Raw genomic sequence first — 20,905 nt, 5'->3', positions numbered from 1 at the left:
CCGCAAACATGCATGCAAACACTCGTGTGCTTAATTTGAGAGGCCAGTCGTTGTGTCTCCAGAGTGCATCTTAGTGCATGTGGACATTCCCCTGGCTTGAGAGTATATGGCTGTCAGGCAAAAAATGTATGGGTTGACTCTCACCCTCATGAAGTCACAAACTGCCATCAAATAGGCAAACTCCCTCTCTCCCCCAAAACAACATTAAGCGGAAAACCAGAAACCAGACACAAAACAATAAGCAATGAGCTCCTGATTTCAAAGAGCAGCGAAGCAATACATTGTTCTGACCTGACATTTGGAATGCTGCCCTGTGTTAGCAGGACTCCTAGTGAAGTGAAGACACCAGGAAGCATGTCTGCTTCTCTTTGCTGCACAGGCTCATGGTTGTGTAGACAGAATTTAGTCCAATTGTGCTAACAAAAATACAGCTATGAATTATTCTTTTAAAATATATTATTAGACTCTAAATAATGTTTTAACCACTTTCAGTTCCTTCCTCACTCCCCATTTATCTCTATATTGACTCATGTTGGCTGGCCTCACCACGCTGTGGAATCCCCATTTGGGGACTTCCAGGGACAGATGTAGTAGGGGATCTCTACAAGGACATATCCATCAGGGGCCATGGTCTTTGTGGCTGATTGGAGCCTGACAACAGAGCAGAAGGGCCTCCACACAATACATGATCTTGTGGATCCTTCAAGAGCTCGCCATATCTCAGGAGATCCATGAACTAAATCACATCCCTTTTATGGTAACATGGTCTCAGACTGTTCTTGAACAATACAAGATCTAGGCATTCTTTATTATGATAAAATTCTACTTATTTATGAAATGTATATATACTATAGTGATTAATATAGTAAGTTACAAGACCAGTTTTTCAGAAGAGGGCTCTGATTTTGACACTGCAAACAATTCTGTGCACTTTTTATAGTACATAGACATTTACCTACATGATTTGTGAATGCAAACAGGTAACCAGCCATGTAAGTGCTAGAAAATGTACCTATAAATATTTGTGCCTGTAATTATTTGCAGGTGTAAATATGTGGGCACAAACTGAAGGCTGAATCAAGCCTGTAGAAAATCAGCACAATATATACACTTTGAAGTCTAATTTCATTTACTTTACAATTATTGCCTTCATATAATTTTGTAGACACATGAAATTTATAGGTTTCTCCATTCAATTCAAAAGAATTTTCTTGTTTTTTTCATTATAGAAAATATAAACCTATTGTAAAAACGATACTGTATATAGCAACAGACATACCAAGACCATGTGTCTGTAATTCTTGTTCGATACTTTTCCTCAGGTACACATTCACTGGAATTTATACCTTTGAATCGCTTATAAAAATTCTTGCAAGGGGCTTCTGTTTAGAAGGTTTTACTTTCCTTCGTGACCCATGGAATTGGCTTGACTTCAGTGTCATTTTGATGGCGTAAGTGGTTTAACCATTTTTTAAGCTTATGAGGGCATGAAATTAGTGGCAGCAAATAGCATATTATCAGGCATGCTCTGATTTAAATGTATAGAATTCCTCCAGCTAGTAATGTTTACTTATTGTATGTATCACTCATTTTAGCATTCATAGTTCGACGTAAAATAATGCAGGAGCCAGCATGGCATGTCCGTCACTAAGGGACACTAATTTCATGTCCTGCATTCTTTCTGCTCACCAGAATGAAAGCCATCCCTTTGACTTCATGCCACCGTACTACTATCACTAAACTGATTTAGCTTTATTAGCTTTTCAAATATAAAATTAGTGAGTTTCACTTCAATGAAATTTAAATGTACTTGATGACAATACGCGTGTAATAAAGCGAGATGAACTACAGAGAAAGGTAAATTGCTGACTTAATTTATTTGCTAAAATCACCAAAGAGGTCTTGACGAAAGACCCAAGTAAGTAGCAAAAACACTGCCTAAATTCTGAATAACTGTGATTTAATCCTACAGGTATGTAACAGAATTTGTAAACCTAGGCAATGTTTCAGCTCTTCGAACTTTCAGAGTATTGAGAGCTTTGAAAACTATTTCTGTAATCCCAGGTAAGAAGTAATTGGTGTAAGGTGTTAGGCCCCTTGTATCTCCAACTGTTATCTGTGTGCTGTCATTGTGTTTGTGTGTGAACTCCCCTATTACAGATATGTGACAGAGTTTGTGGACCTGGGCAATGTCTCAGCGTTGAGAACGTTCAGAGTTCTCCGAGCATTGAAAACAATATCAGTTATTCCAGGTGAGAGCTAGGTTAAACACTGAGGCTGACTTTAGTTCCATTGAAGTTGAATTCACTTCTTTTTAGTATAAGCCTCTTTACTCACCACTCATATTATATAAAAAGTCAGGAATCATCAGACAGCAATATGATTCTTTGCCTTTTTAACATTAGCTTTTTTCTTTGCAAAATCAGCCTTTGAGTTTAACAAATTCTTGCATGAAACATCTACAAAATATATAGCCTGTGGATTGTTAGGACACTTTTTTTTCTTTTGCATTTTATTATGACAAGTTTTCTCTTTCACATTGTCAAAGGTTTAGTGCTGTGGCTTTCTTATTGATTTGAATGTTACCATTTATTGCAATCATTGAAAAAAGAAATCAGTTTTAAAAAACTGATCGCCAAACAGAGAAAAAGGGAGTTTGATTTGTCAAAAAATTAGCACGGGCACTGCATGTGAGAATTACAGTAATTACCTTTGGAAATTTGAATTCTCTCAACTCTAGTTTTACATATTGCTGTGGATTCCTATTTAATAATGGTTTGGAATGGAGGCAATGGTAGAACATTAAAAATAAATAAATAAATAAAATTAAAAAATAGGAAGATTTTTCTTTACATGTTGTTCATGTATTCGGGTAACCCATGACTGATAAACTTCCCTGTTTGCGAATAAAATAATGCATTAAGTGTATTTGGAACATACGTACATTGTATATACATAAACAAGAATTTTTTGCTGTTCATTCATCTTCACAAGCTATGAGGCTGTTCATGAAGCTTTACTTTTTTATAAATAAGAAAATTATTATTTTGGGCTTCTGCATGAAATTTTAAATGTACAGGCAGCACATGTGATACTTTTTAATACATCTTTGAATTCCTTTGCGTTTGCAGGCTTGAAGACTATTGTAGGAGCCCTAATTCAGTCTGTGAAGAAGCTCTCAGATGTAATGATCCTGACTGTGTTTTGTCTGAGTGTATTTGCACTAATAGGACTGCAGCTGTTCATGGGCAACTTGAGGCATAAATGCTTGCAGTGGCCTCCAGACAATTCCACTTTTGAAGTAAACATTACTTCCTACTTGAATAGCACAATGGACGTAAATGGTACCTTTGTTAATACAACTGTGAGCACGTTTAACTGGAAGGAGTACATTGAGGATGAAAGTAAGAACTACTATTAAACTGTGACTAAAAGATCAACAAAACAGACGCAAATACAGAAAGGGATATATTTTCTTGTATACTGATATGGTATGACATACAGTGGTCAAAAGTAATTCAGATATGATAAATAGAAAAGTTCCTACATAAACTGGGGAGCACTCAGCATCTGAACAGTTTTGACTTGATTATACATTATATTTATTTGTACTTTGACTTAATATTTTTTTCATTTATTCAGATACTTTTAAAAATTATTTCTCAACAGCTCATTTTTACGTTTTGGAGGGACAACGAGATGCCCTACTTTGTGGTAATAGCTCTGATGCAGGGTAAGACACTTTCAAAAATGTTCTGTTGTGTTTTGTTGAAACAGGATGCAGTAACTGGAGATGAAACCCAAAATAAAATCAGGTGTCTGTCTAACTTAATTAGAACATTTACGATTCCGTATTTTGTAACATTGGAAAAGTTTTTGTAGTAATTTGACATTGGACTTAAGTTACCACAAGAACTGACTCAACTTCTCTGGTCAAGGTAGTCTAATTTCTGGTCATATGAAATGCTCACTATCAACGTTTGTTCCTGCCTGCTTGAAAAGTGATGTTATATTCATGGTAAAAATATCCACTTTGGTATAGTCCCTTTAGAGACAAGTAACATTGAATGAAAGGTGTGAGCTGAGAAGAATAAAGTCAAGAAAGAGAAAATACAAAATATGATTAAGATAAAATACAAAATTATTAATATAATTAAGGCACAGTGGTGACTGCATAGTTCAAGGATGTACCTTACTTCCATTTCAACCCTGATTCTGTCTGCTGCTTAACTTTCCCCAAAATTCTTTTTGCTGCAATGGTTTTGTGTGTGAACTTCTACCAAAAAACAAGTTCTGTACAAAGTTTGTGCTTCATCATCTAGGGGTTTGCTGCATCGTGATCCTGCTTGACTGCACAAGGAGATAAGGGGGAGAACTTATCTCCTATGCAGTCACCTAGGACCTTTTTGGATTATGGAGCAAGGCACTGAGGGGACAGCAGAGGTTGTTTGCCTGTTATTCACCATTCACAAAGAACCTCCTGCATGCACTAGCCAGCAGATTGGGCTGAACACACGGGTGTAATAGTTACATCATAAAAAAGGTGTAGTAAATTATTCCACCCTCTGTGTCTCACAGTTTCTTCCTGGTGCATTTGCCTCGCGGAGAACAGCTATATGGCACTCCACTCTCCAACTGAATCTTAAGAGTCAAACTAGGTTGGTCCAGATTGGTCTAGAAGTTGTAATTTATTTTCCTGAGCATGAGCTAGAACAGCTTAATACTTTTTTGGAAGTCTGGCTGGTTAATTCAACACTTGTTTTATACAAGTATTTGAACCTTTGAAAACTCCACAAGGTCTCAGCAATTTACAGGCTTCTAAATAGGTCTTGCAGAGTGGCCAACTTTGCCAATCAAATGGGCAGAGTTGAAGGAATTTACTTGCCAGTTAAGCTCCAGAAACTGAATGTGTAGAGTGAAACAATTTATAGAAAACATTTGTTTCTTAATCTTAGCTGTGGACTTCCTGACTTAAAGCCACATTTGTCTAATGTTCTAAATTACTGGATATTTACAACTAGAGCTGAGTGAAAATTTTCAAACAAGTAATTTATTCACTAGAAATTGCCATTTTGGTTAAGCTGAAACTATTTGTGAATTTGCCAAATATTTTTGGCCACTAATAACAACAGTAACAAAACAAATAAATAATAGAGGCCTATGCCTGGAAGCTGAGGTTATAACCTCCATTATAACTTTTACCCAGTGGTTAGTGCACTTGCCTGGGATGCAAAAAGGAACTTGAATTTGCATCCTTATTGCATCCTTATTCTCTTTTCCTGACACACTATCATTCATAGTGGCAATTCACAGTCATTCATAATTAGGCCTTGGAAAGACCATGAGAATGACGGTATAGCCTGATGGTTAGAGCATTCATGTATGATGTGGGAGATCCAAGTTCAAGCTGCTGCTCCAATGAATTCTTCATAGGGTTACCAACCCTCCAGGATTGTCCTGGAGTCTCCAGGAATTAAAGATTTAATCTTTAATTAAAGGTAATGTCATGTGATGAAACCTCCAGGAATTCATCCAAACAAAGTTGACAACCCTAATTCTTTATACAAAATGGAACAGCTCCAATAAGAGAGACTTAGAGTGCCCTGCCTTAGACTAACCTATAGAACAGTGGCTAAGGCAGTCTCCCTCTGATGTGGGAGATTGAAGTTCAAATTACTTTTCCATAACAGGCAGGTCGGGGAACTCAGCCAGGGTCTCTCACAACCCACATGAGTGCCACTGGCCTGAATGTCTGTGTCCAACCCCAGGTTTCATTCAACCAGAAACAGATTTTTTTCAATTTATAGTTTTTAGATTTGGTTTGACCCAAACCAGTATTTTTTCCAGATCTGCCAGTGAACCAAAAAATCAGTTATTCACCCAGCTTTATTTACAACCTCCATTTTAGCAAATATTTTTTGTCTGGGAATTACTAGTTTGGATTGGAGATTATTGTTGAAAAATGTGCCCAGTGAAATTCTGAATGGAATAGTTTGACGGGTTTTCATTACGGAAAACAAGCAAGTGCTATTTAGCAACAAAATACAAACTAAAGGGGCATTTATCATTTATGTTTATCTTAGCTAGGTTTTTGGGAGCTTTCTGGAGTTGTCTTAAAACACAAAATTTTAATTGACAAGAGTTTCCTAAAGAACAACTGTCCAAAAATAATAGATGATATGGCAAATGAAAACAATGCATTTTGTTCTGAAACATAACACAGAGTCAGAGTGGACTGAAAGTAACTATAACACCTCATATTCTGTCTTCACACAGTCAATGTCCAGAAGGATATATATGTGTGAAAGCTGGTAGAAACCCCAATTATGGCTACACGAGCTTTGACACATTCAGCTGGGCATTCTTGTCACTCTTTCGGCTGATGACTCAGGACTTCTGGGAAAATCTTTACCAGTTGGTAAGAACCTTGTGTGAATCAAGTGCTAAGTATTATTAGATATGGTAAAATTGTATGAATGGACATATTCAGTTGTGACTAGGGCTGTCGATTTATTGCAGTTAACTCACGTGATTAAAAAAAATTAATCGTGATTAATTTTTTAAATTGCGATTAATTGCACTGTTAAACAATAGAATACTAATAGCAATGTATTCAATATTTTTGGATGCTTTTCTACATTTTCAAATATATTGATTTCTATTACAACCCAGAATATAAAGTGTACAGTGCTTGCTTTATATTAATATTTTGATTAAAAATATATGCACTGTAAAAATTATAAACAAAAGAAATAGTATTTTTCAATTCACCTCCTACAAGTACTGAAGTACAATCTCTTTATTGTGAAAGTATAACTTACAAATACAAATTTTTTTTCTTACATAACTTCACTCAAAAACAAAGCAATGTAAAACTTTAGCGCCTACAAGTCCACTCAGTCCTACTTCTTGTTCAGCCAATCGCTAAGACAAACAAATTTGTTTGCATTTACGGGAGATACTGCTGCCTGCTTTTTATTTACAATGTCACCTGAAAGTGAGAACAGGCATTCACATGGCACTTTTGTAGCCGGTGTTGCAAGGTATTTGCGTGCTAGATATGCTAAATATTTATATGCCCCTTCATGCTTTGGCCACCATTCCAGAGGACATGCTTCCATGTTGATGATGCTCGTTAAAAAAATAATGCATTAATTAAATTTGTGACTGAACTCCTTGGGGGAGAATTGTATGTCTCCTGTTCTGTTTTACCTACACTCTGCCATATATTTCATGTTATAACAGTCTTGGATGATGATCCAGCACATGTTCATTTTAAGAACACTTTCACAGCAGATTTGACAAAACGCAAAGAGGGTACCAATGTGAGATTTCTAAAGATAACTAGAGCACTCGACCCAAGGTTTAAGAATCTGAAGTGCCATCCAAAATCTGAGAGGGATGAGGTGAGGAGCATGCTTTCAGAAGTCTTAAAAGAGCAACACTCCGATGTGGAAACTACAGACTCCGAAAAACCAAAAAAGAAACTCAACCTTCTGCTGGTGGCATCTGACTCAGATGATGAAAATGAACATGCGTCGGTCCGCTCTGCTTTGGATAGTTATCGAGCAGAACCTGTCATCAGCATGGACACATGTTCCCTGGAATGGTGGTTGACGCATGAAGGGACATATGAATCTTTAGCACATCTGGCATGTAAATATCTTGTGATGCCGGCTACAATGGTGCCATGCGAATGCCTGTTCTCACTTTCAGCTGACATTGTAAACAAGAAGCGGGCATTATCTCCTGTAAATTGTAACCAAACTTTGTCTGGGTGATTGGTTGAATAGGACTGAATGGACTTGTAGGCTCTAAAGTTTTACATTGTTTTATTTTTTAATGCAGTTATTTTTTTGTATAAAATTCTACATTTGTAAGTTCAACGTTTATGATAAAAAGATTGCACTACACTACTATGAGGTGAATGAAGAAATATTATTTCTTTGGTTTTTTACAGTGCAAATATTTGTAATAAAAATAAATATAAAGTGAGCACTGTGCACTTTGTATTCTGTGTTGTTATTGAAATAAAAAAATATTAAATAAATGGTATTCCATTATTGTTTAGCAGCACGATTAATTGCGCAAATAATTGTGATTAATTTTTTTAATTGCTTGACAGCCCTAGTTGTGACAAAACTCTTTAAACTACTACTTATCAGAGCATGAATTGCATCACTAACATACTATCAGACTAGCAGTGACACTACACATTTATATGGAATTGTTTTCCCCCAGACACTACGAGCTGCTGGCAAAACATACATGATATTTTTTGTTCTGGTGATTTTTTTGGGCTCTTTCTATCTGGTGAATTTGATCCTGGCTGTGGTCGCCATGGCCTATGAAGAACAGAATCAAGCAACACTGGAAGAAGCAGAGCAGAAAGAGGCAGAATTTCAGCAGATGCTTGAACAGCTAAAAAAACAACAAGAAGACGCTCAGGTATTTTTTGTGAAGAAAATGTACTTTGTCTGTTTCTGCACATCCTTATTCTTATGCCTAAAATTATAAATTACTCTCAGAAATTAGTACGTGTAATAGTATTTAATATACTTAACAGTGAACTGAAAAACAAGAATCCTTGTTTATCACCTAAAGTGAATCAACAATTTATAATCTCACTGCGGTAAGTCGATGGCTGACACTCTCCCATCGACTCTGCTTATGCCTCTCACCCTGGTGGAGTACCGGAGTCGATGGGAGAGTGCTCAACAGTCGATTTATCGCGTCTAGACTAGACGCGATAAATCGACCCTTGCTGGATCGATCACTGCCCATCGATCCAGTGGGTAATGTAGACAAGCCTTAAGTTCACCATAGGATTCTACAGGTAAAAGATTGGGGATTACAATGTTACAGAAATAATGGAGAATTACAATGCATGATATCGATGACATCCTGGGGTTACAGATCTCATAATAGTTGTGAAAAAGTTGGGTGGCATTAAAAAAAGTTGCTTCTGGTTTACAGTCTGTGAGAGAATGTTCAGAGCTGCTCTATTTAATAATCCCTCTCAAACATTGACTGAAGGAAAGGTATTAGTACTAGCATATTCTCATAGGCCTCGTTCCAGCAAAGTATTTAAGCACATACCTACTTGTAACCACACTGAAGTCTATTAGGGCCTTAGAAAAGGATATAAATCCTTTAAGTAACAAAGGCTTGATGGATGGAATTACTTCTTGGATAATCTCTTATAACAATCTTGTTTACTGGGAAAAGCAGACATTGTAAATAATGTTACAAGAAAATGTAATTTTTAATATACACCTGTTGTATGAGGGTTTATTATCCAAAGACAAATGGTCTGAGAAGGTGTTATCTGTGAGAACCCAACATCTAATTTCTGGGCTTGCATTTCCACTGCCTTGCAAATCAGAAGTACAAAATGGGTATAAAATGCAAGCAAATCAGAATCCTCTAGTAATTTACACTCGTATTATTTTACACATACTTTGACCAGGTATAAATGACTCCATAAGATGCAAGGCAATGGATAATCAGGCCCCTCTATCTTTAACTTGAAAAGAAAGATTTCTTCACTATCTGAATTAGCATATATATATATATTAGCCATTAAACACTGTCACTTCAAATCATTCAGAAAGGACCAGAATTGTGGAGAATAAAAATGTACATTAGCAATGGTACATCCTTTTTTCACATTTGGTATTGATATTTATTGTCATTGATATGGAATTGTTCAAAAATTTAGCCGTTGTGTTTATTAACATTTAATATAGACTTTACTTTCTCTAGTACTTTTCATACATTATATTAAAAAATGCAGCTACAAAGTTAAAAACAAAGCTCTATAGGCAAGTGGGGGGGATAAGATAAGGTTTCAGGCAATATCTGAAAGCTGACGGAGATTAATTAAATTGAAGGATATCTGGAGGCTATTCCAGACAGCTGCCACTGTACTTGTGCATTTGCATGAAGCAACAGAGACTGATGCTAGATGAGCAAGCACTGGGGGGAACAGAGAGAAACAAAAGCTGGATAAAGTCTATGCAAAATTATTGTTTAAATGAATGGGGAGTCAGTGGAGTAATCTGACAATAGGGGTGATGTTGCCATGTTTCTTTGTGTGTATGAGAAAGTGGGAAGGATTCACCCATTTCAGGGCAGGTCACTGGATCCAGTTGAGTTGTGATCAATGCAAGGCTGGAGGTGGAAAAGGGTAGAAAGTCACATTTTCACTCCTTCAGTGATTAATTCATCCCCAAACAAAACTTAAAGCAGCCCTCAGCTTGTTCAAAGTTGCAAAAACTGGAATGGTTTGGTAGGCACCACCTGGGTATCACCAAAGCTCAAGGGATTCTGGCCGCATCCCCCCTTGTCTCTGACCCCTCTTTACTCTGAGGTTGAGGAAGAGGATAAGAGCAAGTGGCATAGAACCTTATATCATCTTTACACCACCTAGGAATTTCGCTGTGTCAGGAGAATCCCCATCTGTCTTGTTAGTGAATCATTCTACTTCCTGAAGAGCAAAAAAGTAGCCAGATGGGGAACCAAGAATCTGGCCCCACATTCTTATTGTAGGCAATTGAGTGGGATAATCTTAAACCTTTGTGACAACATTTTGGCTGTTACGTTCTTCTCAATAAACTATCTGCTTGAGATTCTTTTTAACATTACATAGTCTGCAAACGTTAATGAAGATCTAAACTAGTTAATTTTAACCTATTCTAATGGATCAGGTTGTATATTGTGAGTTTCCTAACCCCATATAGAAAGAACAACAATTAATCCTCACTATGAATAGCCAAAAAGAACCAGCTGAGTACTTTTAGAGCAGGATGTAGAACTTTTGTCCCAAACACACAGGAAGAAAGACAAGATGCAACATCTTGCAATATGGTTTATTTAGGCCACAACTTTATTAATGTACTCATTGGGAACTATTCAGCAACAACTCATATAGCGTGGATCATCACTCCTTTCCACCTGTTTGAGGGATGTCATCAGCCCCCCCCCCCCCAGCCCCACGGCATCTGATCCAAGCCCGTGGCTAGGACTCCAATGCCCTTTTCTTGTGTGAAGGTAAATGGACTGGGAAAGTAGATTTTCTCCTTGCTACACCACATTAGGTGTACATTAGGAGCCACAACCCCATTCCCCAGCTTCTCTGGGGATGCCTTCCCTTAAGTCTGCTTCTAATTCCAGTTTATCAGGGAACCAGCTCCCCTATCAAACGAGTACTTACACTGAACACATGTCACAAGGAAAAGCCAGCAAACAGCTTGGCTGCCTCCCCTCACCTGAAGCCAGGTTCTCAGATAGCTTAACAATTCCCTCTCTAACATCAGCCAAAAATATAGCCATTCCCCTGTCAGAGAGGTACACCACATCTACCCTGAATAACTCTGGTACCAAATATGATGTTATTTTGGTGGACAATTACTGATCCCCCTTTCACACAGAAAATTAGCCATTTCTGGAGTCACACATCTTCTGACCTTGTCAACCTGTGGAGGTCTGGCAGCTTCCCCAACATATCCTCCACCACAGCATTTCAGAACAGTTTACAGTCACCCGGGAAAAGGGCGTGGATCTGCCCTAAATGTCTCTTTGCCCTGATGGTTAAGTCAATCAATCCCCCTACCTATTCTAATGGATCAAGTCACATGGTATGAGTTACATATCTCCATACAGGAAGAACAACCAGTAGTTCTCACTGTGAACAGGCAGAGGGGACCAGCTGAGTTGTTCTGGAGTAGGATGTATTGCCTTTCTCGTGAGAGATGGAGAAGCACATAGATCTGAAGTGCATGGAGGATGCAATGCTCATGATTTCTTGTACTACGTTGATTTTAAGCTAATGTACTCTACCTTTGTCTTTGGGGAGCTATGCTGTTATGGTACTACTTAAATTAGTTCTTTTGTTGTCTTATGCTCTATATAATAGGGAACTAAATATTTCTCTGAACAAAATTGTCTTGAATTTATTTTTTTGAGACTGTTTGCCTGATTGAAATGTTGCTCACAAATTGCAACTGATTATACTGATAATAATAAAAATCAGTACAAGTATATAAAATTGTTAGCTATCTACATTCTAAAAATAGCACACCTTGTAAACCAACAGGCAACGGCAGCAGTAGTAGCAGCGTCTGTTGCGTCAAGAGATTTGAGTGGAGTAGGGGGACTAGGGGAGCTCTTGGAAAGTTCCTCAGAAGCATCGAAGTTGAGCTCAAAGAGTGCTAAAGAAAGGAGAAACAGAAGGAAGAAAAGAAGACAGAAGGAACTGTCTGAAGCAGAAGACAAGGGAGATGTTGAAAAGTTCCCCAAATCTGAATCAGAGGACAGTATCAGAAGGAAAAGTTTCCGATTCTCGATGGAAGCAAGTCGACTGACATATGAAAAGAGGTTCACTTCCCCCCACCAGGTACAGTGCTCTTACTAAATAATTTATGTTCTTCTACTACCATGATCTGTTTATCATGGAAATTCCAGCAATGTTACAGGTAGAAGACTATGACTATATGAAGAGAGAAGAAAAGGAAAATGTGGGGAAAAGAGCTTCTGTTAAATTTAGTTTTTGTAATCATTATAATCAGCAGTGTTTCAAACAGTTAGCTGGATGTTTCTGTTAAATCATCTAACATGGGCTTACTTACCCAAAACTTTGCTAAAACACTTCTAAAAATGTATTTCCATAAAATATCGTGCATACACAGACCACTTGATGATGTGGAGTGTTAAAAAGTTTTTGATTGGAACTCATTAGGAAAACTTACATAAGTCACTCATTGGTTGTCCACTCCTAAATCAGCTCAAGCCCCAAACAATAAAACCTTTGTAGGAGACAACATCCCCATGTATTCTCTGTATTTTAGGAATACCAGACCACCCTTAACTTTTGTTGTTTGTGTTACTGAACCCATTTTTAAATGTCAGGGGGTAGCCATGTTAGTCTGTATCCACAAAAACAACACGGAGTCTGGTGGCATCTTAAAGACTAACAGATTTATTTGGGCATACATTTTCATGGATTAAAAAAACCCTCACTTCTTCAGATGCATTTTTAAATGGTGGCAAATGAGAAAAATATTTCTGAGTTTCCAAAATAATGAGAATGGGACAGGGGAACATTTAAGCTTATACCAATAAGTAATTTAGACATACTGTTCATTTTAAATTAATTCATTCTATATGAGAGCATCATTATATTCCACCACAATAAGGGCTTGTCTTCATGGCAAGTTAGCGGATGGCAAGCCAGGATGTGAATCTATAGTCCGCTACCTTGACATCCACTAACTCACACTGTGGATCCTGCTACAGCACACTAAAAATTCAATAGTGTGCTCTGATGTTTGAAACAGTAGGATGACAAAGCGCACTACAAACTTAGTGCGCTGTAGCAGGGTCCACACAGTGAACTACTGTGTGTTAAACTAGTGTGCTGTAGATTTACCCCTTGGCTTGCTGCACACTAACCTCCCTATGTAGACAAGTCCTAAGTCAAGGTATCCCTTCTATCACACTGGGATAACTTTGCTTATATAACTCAATTCAAATTCCCAGATACTGTATGCATTTAGGTGCCCATTTAATGTCTAGAGATAAAAATTCTTGGGTAGCTATAATTTGATTTGATATAACAATAGTACTTTGAACTTATGTATTTTGGGTCTGATCCAAAGCCCATTACAGTTGATGAGTGTCTTACCATTCATTGCAATGGGCTTTGGATCAGGCCCATAAAATGCCTTTCATCTATCCGTCTGAGTTTGATACATATTATCATCCCTGTTTCACAGGTGGGGATACTAAATGACTTGCTTAGGTCACACAGAAGGGTCAGTGACAGAGCCAGTAGAACCATAAACTTCTGAATCCTAGTCCTGAGCTCTATCTACTAAATCACACACCCTCCCATAGTTAACCCCATGCCCTGCAACTCTCTTGTATACTTACAGGACAGAGATGGTATGGGAAATACTTGATGTGGATTTATTTTCTAACAGTAAAGTATCATTGGCATGGACTAGTCCATCATATTTTATTCACCTCTCTGAAAGCCTTCTTGCCTTTTACCACCAAGTCCCCCATCAGCAAGAGCTAAGAAACTACTATAGAACCTTAGCAAGCTTAAAAATCTCAAGGCTCTTTAAATACTTTCCAGAACACTGAACAAAATGATAATTCATCATGTAAAATGAAAAATGAAAACCCATCAGATAGAAACAAACATGGTACATTTTAGGTTTCAGGTTAAATAAGGGAAAGGTACAGTAAAAAAAAGGGAAATGGCTTTTCTTAACTGGCCACGACTTACACAAGCAGGGATAAAGTAGCCAGAAGAACAACCACCTAAAGTAAAACTTTTCACCACTGAACTTATCAAGGGAGCTAGTGATCTAAAGAGTATCAAATCACCAATTTAACTAGCTAACTTGGTCACTTTTTGTGATGCAATATCAGTACTTCGGGGCAAATCTTGCCCCTCTGCATATCCAGGGAATGGCCAAAATGCAATGGAAATGCCATCTGTCTGTTGTGCAATGAAGGGAGATGGGAAGAGTCTGTGTTGGAAATACTCTGTGCCTCGTGCCACACAGAGAATTCCCTAGTGATTGTACATTATAGTGTGAGTAGCGATGGTTAACATGATGAACAGGCTGAAAGATCAGAGAAAACATGGCGAATAGGTCTGTGCAGGGCTGCCCAGAGAATTCAGAGGGCCTGGGGCAAAGCAATTTCGGGGGCCCCTTCCATAAAAAAAAGTTGCAATACTATAGAATACTATATTCTTGTGGGGGCCCCTGTTGGGCCCTGGGCCTGGGGCAAATTGCGCCACTTGCCCCCCCCCCTCTGGGCGGCCCTGGGTCTGTGTGCTGCTCTGATCCACTGGCTCAAGACTCCATGTGTGTGCATATGAGTGAGGAGCAGCAGTCTTCATCCACAGATCTCCTCTCACACCCTATTCACTATGGATCTGCTCCAGCTCCCCTGGGGAGGTCTCCATTCATTTCAATGGGAGCTGGATTAGCTCGTGTATCCCATGTGTCCCCCTGCATGCACAGCAACTGCTACAGATTTGGAGTGAGGGGTCTATTTCTTCTGAATGTATCTTTTGAGCATGTGTGTCTGAGAAGCACACAGCTCTTTCAAACCAACTGTGCACTTTTCCCTCTGGAGTTACTCCCTTAGGGCTCAACCTAGGGCTCAGAATCAACGGGAGCCCAGCATATGGAAGGATTGCAGAGTTAGGCCTTAGAAATTATTACAAAAATTGATTATCTCAGGTTTTGAGTTGTATAACTTAAATTAAAGATGAATGCACTGCAGTCTTTGTTATACTATTTATCAAACAAATTACAGTGCCACCAAGTAAATAACTGTAACAATTCATTTTGGTAGATATGTAACTATACAAAGTACTAAGGTATAACTGCAGAATATAAATGATGTATAATTGAGTTATGAAAAATACAAAATTAAATATAATTAATTGCCAAGAAAGATCAAAATTAGTCAAAGAGAGCACCTCTATCTAATTGCTATAACTTCCTAAAAAGGGACACACACACACACACACACACACAATAGTCACAAAAGTTTGGTATACCTTAAAAACATACAGAAATGAAAACCTTTTTTAGTGGATGCAATGCAGGAAAGAAGTTATATATACAATTACACACACAAACTGTTATAAGAGCATTTGCAATGTCAAGCTTTCAAAAGTTACTAAATGCCAGAAATACACCAACTTTATTTCAGCTTCTTTGTGTGTACGCATTATGATACAATTACATGACCACATACTGTTTTTTCCACAGGACCCCTGCTTCATTCAGTGCACAGGATGGATCTTCTTTGGGCATGATTCAGGGTTATGTAGTGAAGGAGACTGTTGTCTGTAGGATATGTGCTTCATATGTTACAGGAGGTGAACGGTAGGTAGTGAATGAGGCAGGATCTCCTGATGTAGGCAGCTGAATGCTGCCCTGGGGAATTGGATTCTATCCCTGCCTTTGCCACAGAGTTGCTATGTGATAAAGGATACATTATGTTACTTAAAGCAAACTTTTCATGGGTTGTCACTAACTGTGCATTCCTAATTTTCTGGGTGTCTGACTGGAGACCTTCAGTCTCATTTGCAGAAGTGCTGAGCACTCACAGCTGCAAATGAAGTCAATGGGAGATATGTGTTGAACATATAAAGCACTATATATAATAAGTACTCTGAAAATCAGGTCCTAGAGGTCTCAAATTGGACACCAAAATTAGTGGACAATTTTGACCTCAATCTCTCTGTGTTTCAATTCCCCATCTGTAAAATGGGAATAATTTCAATCCCTCACCTCACAGGAGTTTTGTGAAATAAATTCATAACCATTTGTATAGTACTTGGATATATTACAGTGAGGAATGCCACAGAAAAGCCCAGGAGGAAATTAATAATTCTGTCTTCACAGTAGGGTTTGAATAGTGTGCAGGAAATAAGCATGGAGCCACACTCTGAACGAGGAAAAAACAAAATAGCTGCTCACTTAAGTGAGCACCATCCATTCTATTCACTCAATGATGATAAAAATAGAATATGATTGTGTAAGTCACAATTGTATCTTAATGCACACACTCAAGGGGGCTGAATGAAGGTTATACAGACAACCTTAATTCTGGCATTTCCTACCTTTTGAGTGCTTGACTTCGCAACCTTAATATTGTTCTTCTAACGTAGTTTATGTGTCATTTACTTGGTTTTTAAAAAAGCAAACAGAAAAAACAGAAATTCCATCATTTGGCACCATATTGATACCCCATGGGTCATTCAGCAGGAGCTTCTCAGATCAGTCCTAGTCTCACCCTTATAGACTACCTATTCCAGTTCCAGTCTCCTTGCCCAGATAGTTGCAGTCTCTCCACCTGGCTCCTCAGACAATCTCAGTCATCTCCCCCACCCCTGGGCTCCCAGTTCCCCTGCCTTCAACATTCCCTCCCCAGCACTGAATCCCAATCATCTTACCCAGCCAGTCCCAGTGTCCTGCCCACCCCAACTTCCATTTGCATTTACCCTCTTCTCACTTTCCTCATCCCACCTCCATCAACCCCTGTTCCTAGTTGCCACCCCAGGCTCCTTGTCCCAATCAATTTCTCCCAAGTTCTCTGCAGGTCTGGCTCTTCTCTCCATCACATTGGAATCTGTCAGCTTCCTCCTCCTGAACACAGCAGGGGAAGCATTGAGAGCACAGGACAGAGAGCTTCCCTGCTCTCAATTCAAGTGTCAGTTCAAGTGGACCCAGCATAGCCCACAGCTTCAAGAGCTTCAATTGCAGGGAAAGTCCTGCTCAGCTCCAGGCTGGAGCATGCTCCAGGTAGACAGACTCTTCAGGGAATTTAGCTGCTAAAACCTAAGAAGTCTCTACTGAGATGTGTGATCTGTGATTTTTATAATGTTACCAAATTTGGGCAGATTTTCATGGGGATAGCAAAAGAAACATCCTTGGAAGGAAGACCACCCCCATGCCAAACTTTAAGTCTATGCCCCAAAGCGGGGGGGGGGGGGAGCAGAGGAGGGACACACGACACTAGAGCTTTTCAAAGGAAAGGACACCAGAATTTTTTAACATGGGCAAAACAACATATTTTCTTAGCCTCATTCTTGGAAATGGCTCTGCAACTTTAAGCAGAATTTTCCAAAAACATTTAGACTGAGGCAGATAGCTGGCATGGAAGTTTTCAACCCAAATGGTTAAAGTCTGGCAAAGTTATAAGTCTGGGTCTTATAACTGGAAGTGTTGGGTAGCCTTAATAAAAGGCAGTGCTACCAGTCCCACATATAATATATATATATTTCCAACAGTATTTTGTGCTCAGGTTCTTAGTACAGATGTAGGGATAAATATTTTTTTAAAGGAGCCTTTGCTTTTCATATTCTTTCTTGCACTCACAATAAAATCTGAATGTAAATGCTATTATTTTATGCACGTAAATACTCATTTTTTCCTGAAAAAATAGTGGCTGAATTGAGACTTAATATACCAAGACATGACTGGTAAAAAGGGAAGCTTGAAGAAAGCTTAATGCAGGGTTTGTTTTCTCCAAGACTGTTACTAGTTTTATTTATTCATGAATGCTGCTAATGAAATATGCAGAAAGGAAGACAAAGGTTCTATGAAGCAGTTTCTTGTACTGTAATTAAATAGAAGAATTACCAACAAAGTTTGATTTGCTTTTTCTCAGTGCTGATCTCTGTATACTTGCTTTGAGTCAAATCCTGCCTGGGACACTCATGCAAGCTCCTTCCAAGTCCCACATTCACATTTAAGGGCAGAATTAGAACTCATGGCCCTAAAATTTTATTAAAAGTAATTTCAACTATATGCAAAACCCACCTTTAGAACCGTAATGCATAAGTGGCAGCCTTCTGGGAACTCTGTGCAGTCTACGAGGGCTCTGCAGCCATTCCCTCACAGCACAGTGAGGGCGGGCATGTGCCAATACAGTTTCCAGCACGTCTTCTCCAAACTTTTCACTGGGTGGTAGTTTGAGAGTGCTGCTTATGCGGCCCCCACAACACGGGGCCTGCTGGTGAAGACTACAGACTGGTGTACAGCCCAGGCTTATCCAGAGTGACTTTAGCACTGATCATTAGAACACTCATCCCTCAGGAAAGTAGAGTGAGATGCGATGAGTAATCAGGGCCAGCTCCAGCATTTCTGCATTTGGGGAAAAAAAAAAAAAAAAGCCGCGATCGGCAGCAGCAGTTCAGCGGCAGGTCCTTCACTCCTAGAGGGAGTGAGGGACCTGCCACCCCCGAATTGCCGCAGGTGCCGCCCCTCTCCCTTGGCCGCCCCATGCAACTGCTTGTTAAGCTGGTGCCTGGAGCCAGCCCTGTGAGTAATGAGCCTTGTGATTTAGAGTCCCTGTTTCCCACAAGGAATGGAAAGAAAAATGTACAAGGACCCCTCATCCCTGCAATCTTGTGGGAGACAGAAAAAAGTAGAGCACATAAACAGTCAGGGTGTAGGTGGGAAGCATGCCTCTCTCCAGAACCCAGAAAATGGTGGACACCACCTCAGTCCCTTTTCTTTTTGCCAATGCTCCTAACTGCTAAACTTTCCTGTTTCCCTCCCCGCCCAACCAAACACTTTGATACCAGTGGCTGGACTTCATTCCCCTCCCTCTTTCTGACTACAGCCTCCATAACACTTTGAAAACAATCACTCCCCCCCCTCCGTAGATAACGTGGCCCTGTGAGCACATTGTTGGTGCTTAAAAACAAATAAATATTCTCTCTCTAGAGCGTGGTAACTACTTATCATGAGAAAACAAGATATTGTATTTTAAAGTGTTTCATTTACTAATGCTGTTCTTTGTGGGGGGCGGGGTTTTCTACAGTCTTTGCTGAGTATTCGTGGCTCCCTGTTTTCCCCAAGGCGCAACAGCAGAACGAGCATTTTCAGCTTCAGAGGTCGAGCAAAAGATATAGGATCAGAAAATGACTTCGCTGATGATGAGCACAGCACTCTTGAAGACAACGAGAGCAGAAGAGAGTCTTTCTTTGCTCCAAACAGACATGGTGAAAGACGCAACAGTAACATTAGTGAAGCCAGTACGTCATCCAGGATGGTACCAGCGCTTCCACCAAATGGGAAGATGCACAGCACTGTAGATTGCAATGGGGTGGTTTCTTTGGTTGGAGGACCTTCAGCTCTCACTTCGCCTACTGGACAACTTCTCCCAGAGGTGATCATAGACAAACCACTGATCATAGTAACTTCAAGGTCATATAATCAAGTTTGAAATAGTTCAGGCAGGTGTTTCTACAGCTGCAAATTCATCTATATCTTGTAATTCTTTTAACACAGTAAAGGGGCGGGGGAATTTCAGATACATATTGCAGAACTGAACTGAAATATTCTGCTGTTCCTACATGCACTGTCTTCAATGGGAGATCTGCATATAGGATATGGAGAGAAAAATATCTTAATTGAATGTTTTCATCTGGATCTAAGTTTTGCCCCAACAAAACAGATTGAAATAGATAAACTTCCTTCAGTCCACAACTAAGTAAAAGTACAGTACTTGCAAACACATAGAACTAACAAGATAAGGGGTGATACCAAGAACTTCAATGGGAGGAAGACCAGATACATAATATTAATGAGAAAATGTGTTTATTATACACCCATCCAATTGCATTAATTTCAGCTGATGTTGTAAAATTCTGGAATCCCAAATGAGATATTTAAAATATTTACAAAAAATGATGGTATATACAGTATAATATTATACAAAATGTATTGGCAATGACACTGGCTAGCTTTTAATGATACTGAATTTAATCACAAACATCTTCTTTACAATGCAGTATTTAAATTTCACTACCACCATATATTTCTTGTTTTGTTTCTATGTTTATTTCCTATCCTGAAATAGGTCTTTGGACCAGAAATTCAAAAAATTAACTAAGGAAACTGCCAGTTGGTACATGTTTGCTTGTGCATATTTGATAGATCTTTTCATCTAAAAGAGATTCAGCCTGTTTATGTCGAGTCTCCTTTTCAGGAATGATAATTGTCCTCACTTGTACAGAGCTTTTTATCTTCATGCTAAACCAACATTAACCAATTAATCACTGCAACCCCCTTGTGAAGTAAGCAAGAGTTATTATCCCCATTTTACAGGTGGTAGAACTAAGGCAGAGAAAGTAAGGGCTTGTCTACACAGTACATTAGTCCGCACCAATTGGGAATGGGAGGTAAATACTCATATGCACCAGCGTTTTGTGCACTAACTGGCCCATGTGGACCCTGCTGATGCACATTAAAAGCTCCCTACTGCACGTTAATGTCATCCTATTTCAAGCAGTACTACATTAACACACACTAGGGGACTTTTAGTAACCGCCAGGAGGGTCAACACTGGCTAGTTAGTG

General features: G+C 38.9%; 1 protein-coding gene across 2 annotated transcripts in view; it reads left to right on the top strand.

Annotated features, from left to right (window-relative positions):
• The window catches only part of LOC101941277 (sodium channel protein type 2 subunit alpha-like), a 114,186-nt gene that overhangs the window by 28,927 nt on the left and 64,354 nt on the right, over positions 1 to 20,905 (top strand). For both annotated transcript variants that reach the window (XM_065561780.1, XM_065561782.1), the window contains 8 exons: positions 1,323 to 1,451; positions 2,161 to 2,252; positions 3,132 to 3,404; positions 3,670 to 3,733; positions 6,277 to 6,418; positions 8,242 to 8,448; positions 12,098 to 12,397; positions 19,366 to 19,713. In XM_065561780.1, coding sequence (XP_065417852.1) covers positions 1,323 to 1,451; positions 2,161 to 2,252; positions 3,132 to 3,404; positions 3,670 to 3,733; positions 6,277 to 6,418; positions 8,242 to 8,448; positions 12,098 to 12,397; positions 19,366 to 19,713 — 1,555 coding nt within the window. The remainder of the gene's footprint in view (positions 1 to 1,322; positions 1,452 to 2,160; positions 2,253 to 3,131; positions 3,405 to 3,669; positions 3,734 to 6,276; positions 6,419 to 8,241; positions 8,449 to 12,097; positions 12,398 to 19,365; positions 19,714 to 20,905) is intronic.

The sequence above is a fragment of the Chrysemys picta genome, chromosome 11 (genome assembly GCF_011386835.1).
Source record: "Chrysemys picta bellii isolate R12L10 chromosome 11, ASM1138683v2, whole genome shotgun sequence".
Lineage (NCBI taxonomy): Eukaryota > Metazoa > Chordata > Testudines > Emydidae > Chrysemys > Chrysemys picta.
This window is presented reverse-complemented; position numbering and strand designations above follow the sequence as displayed.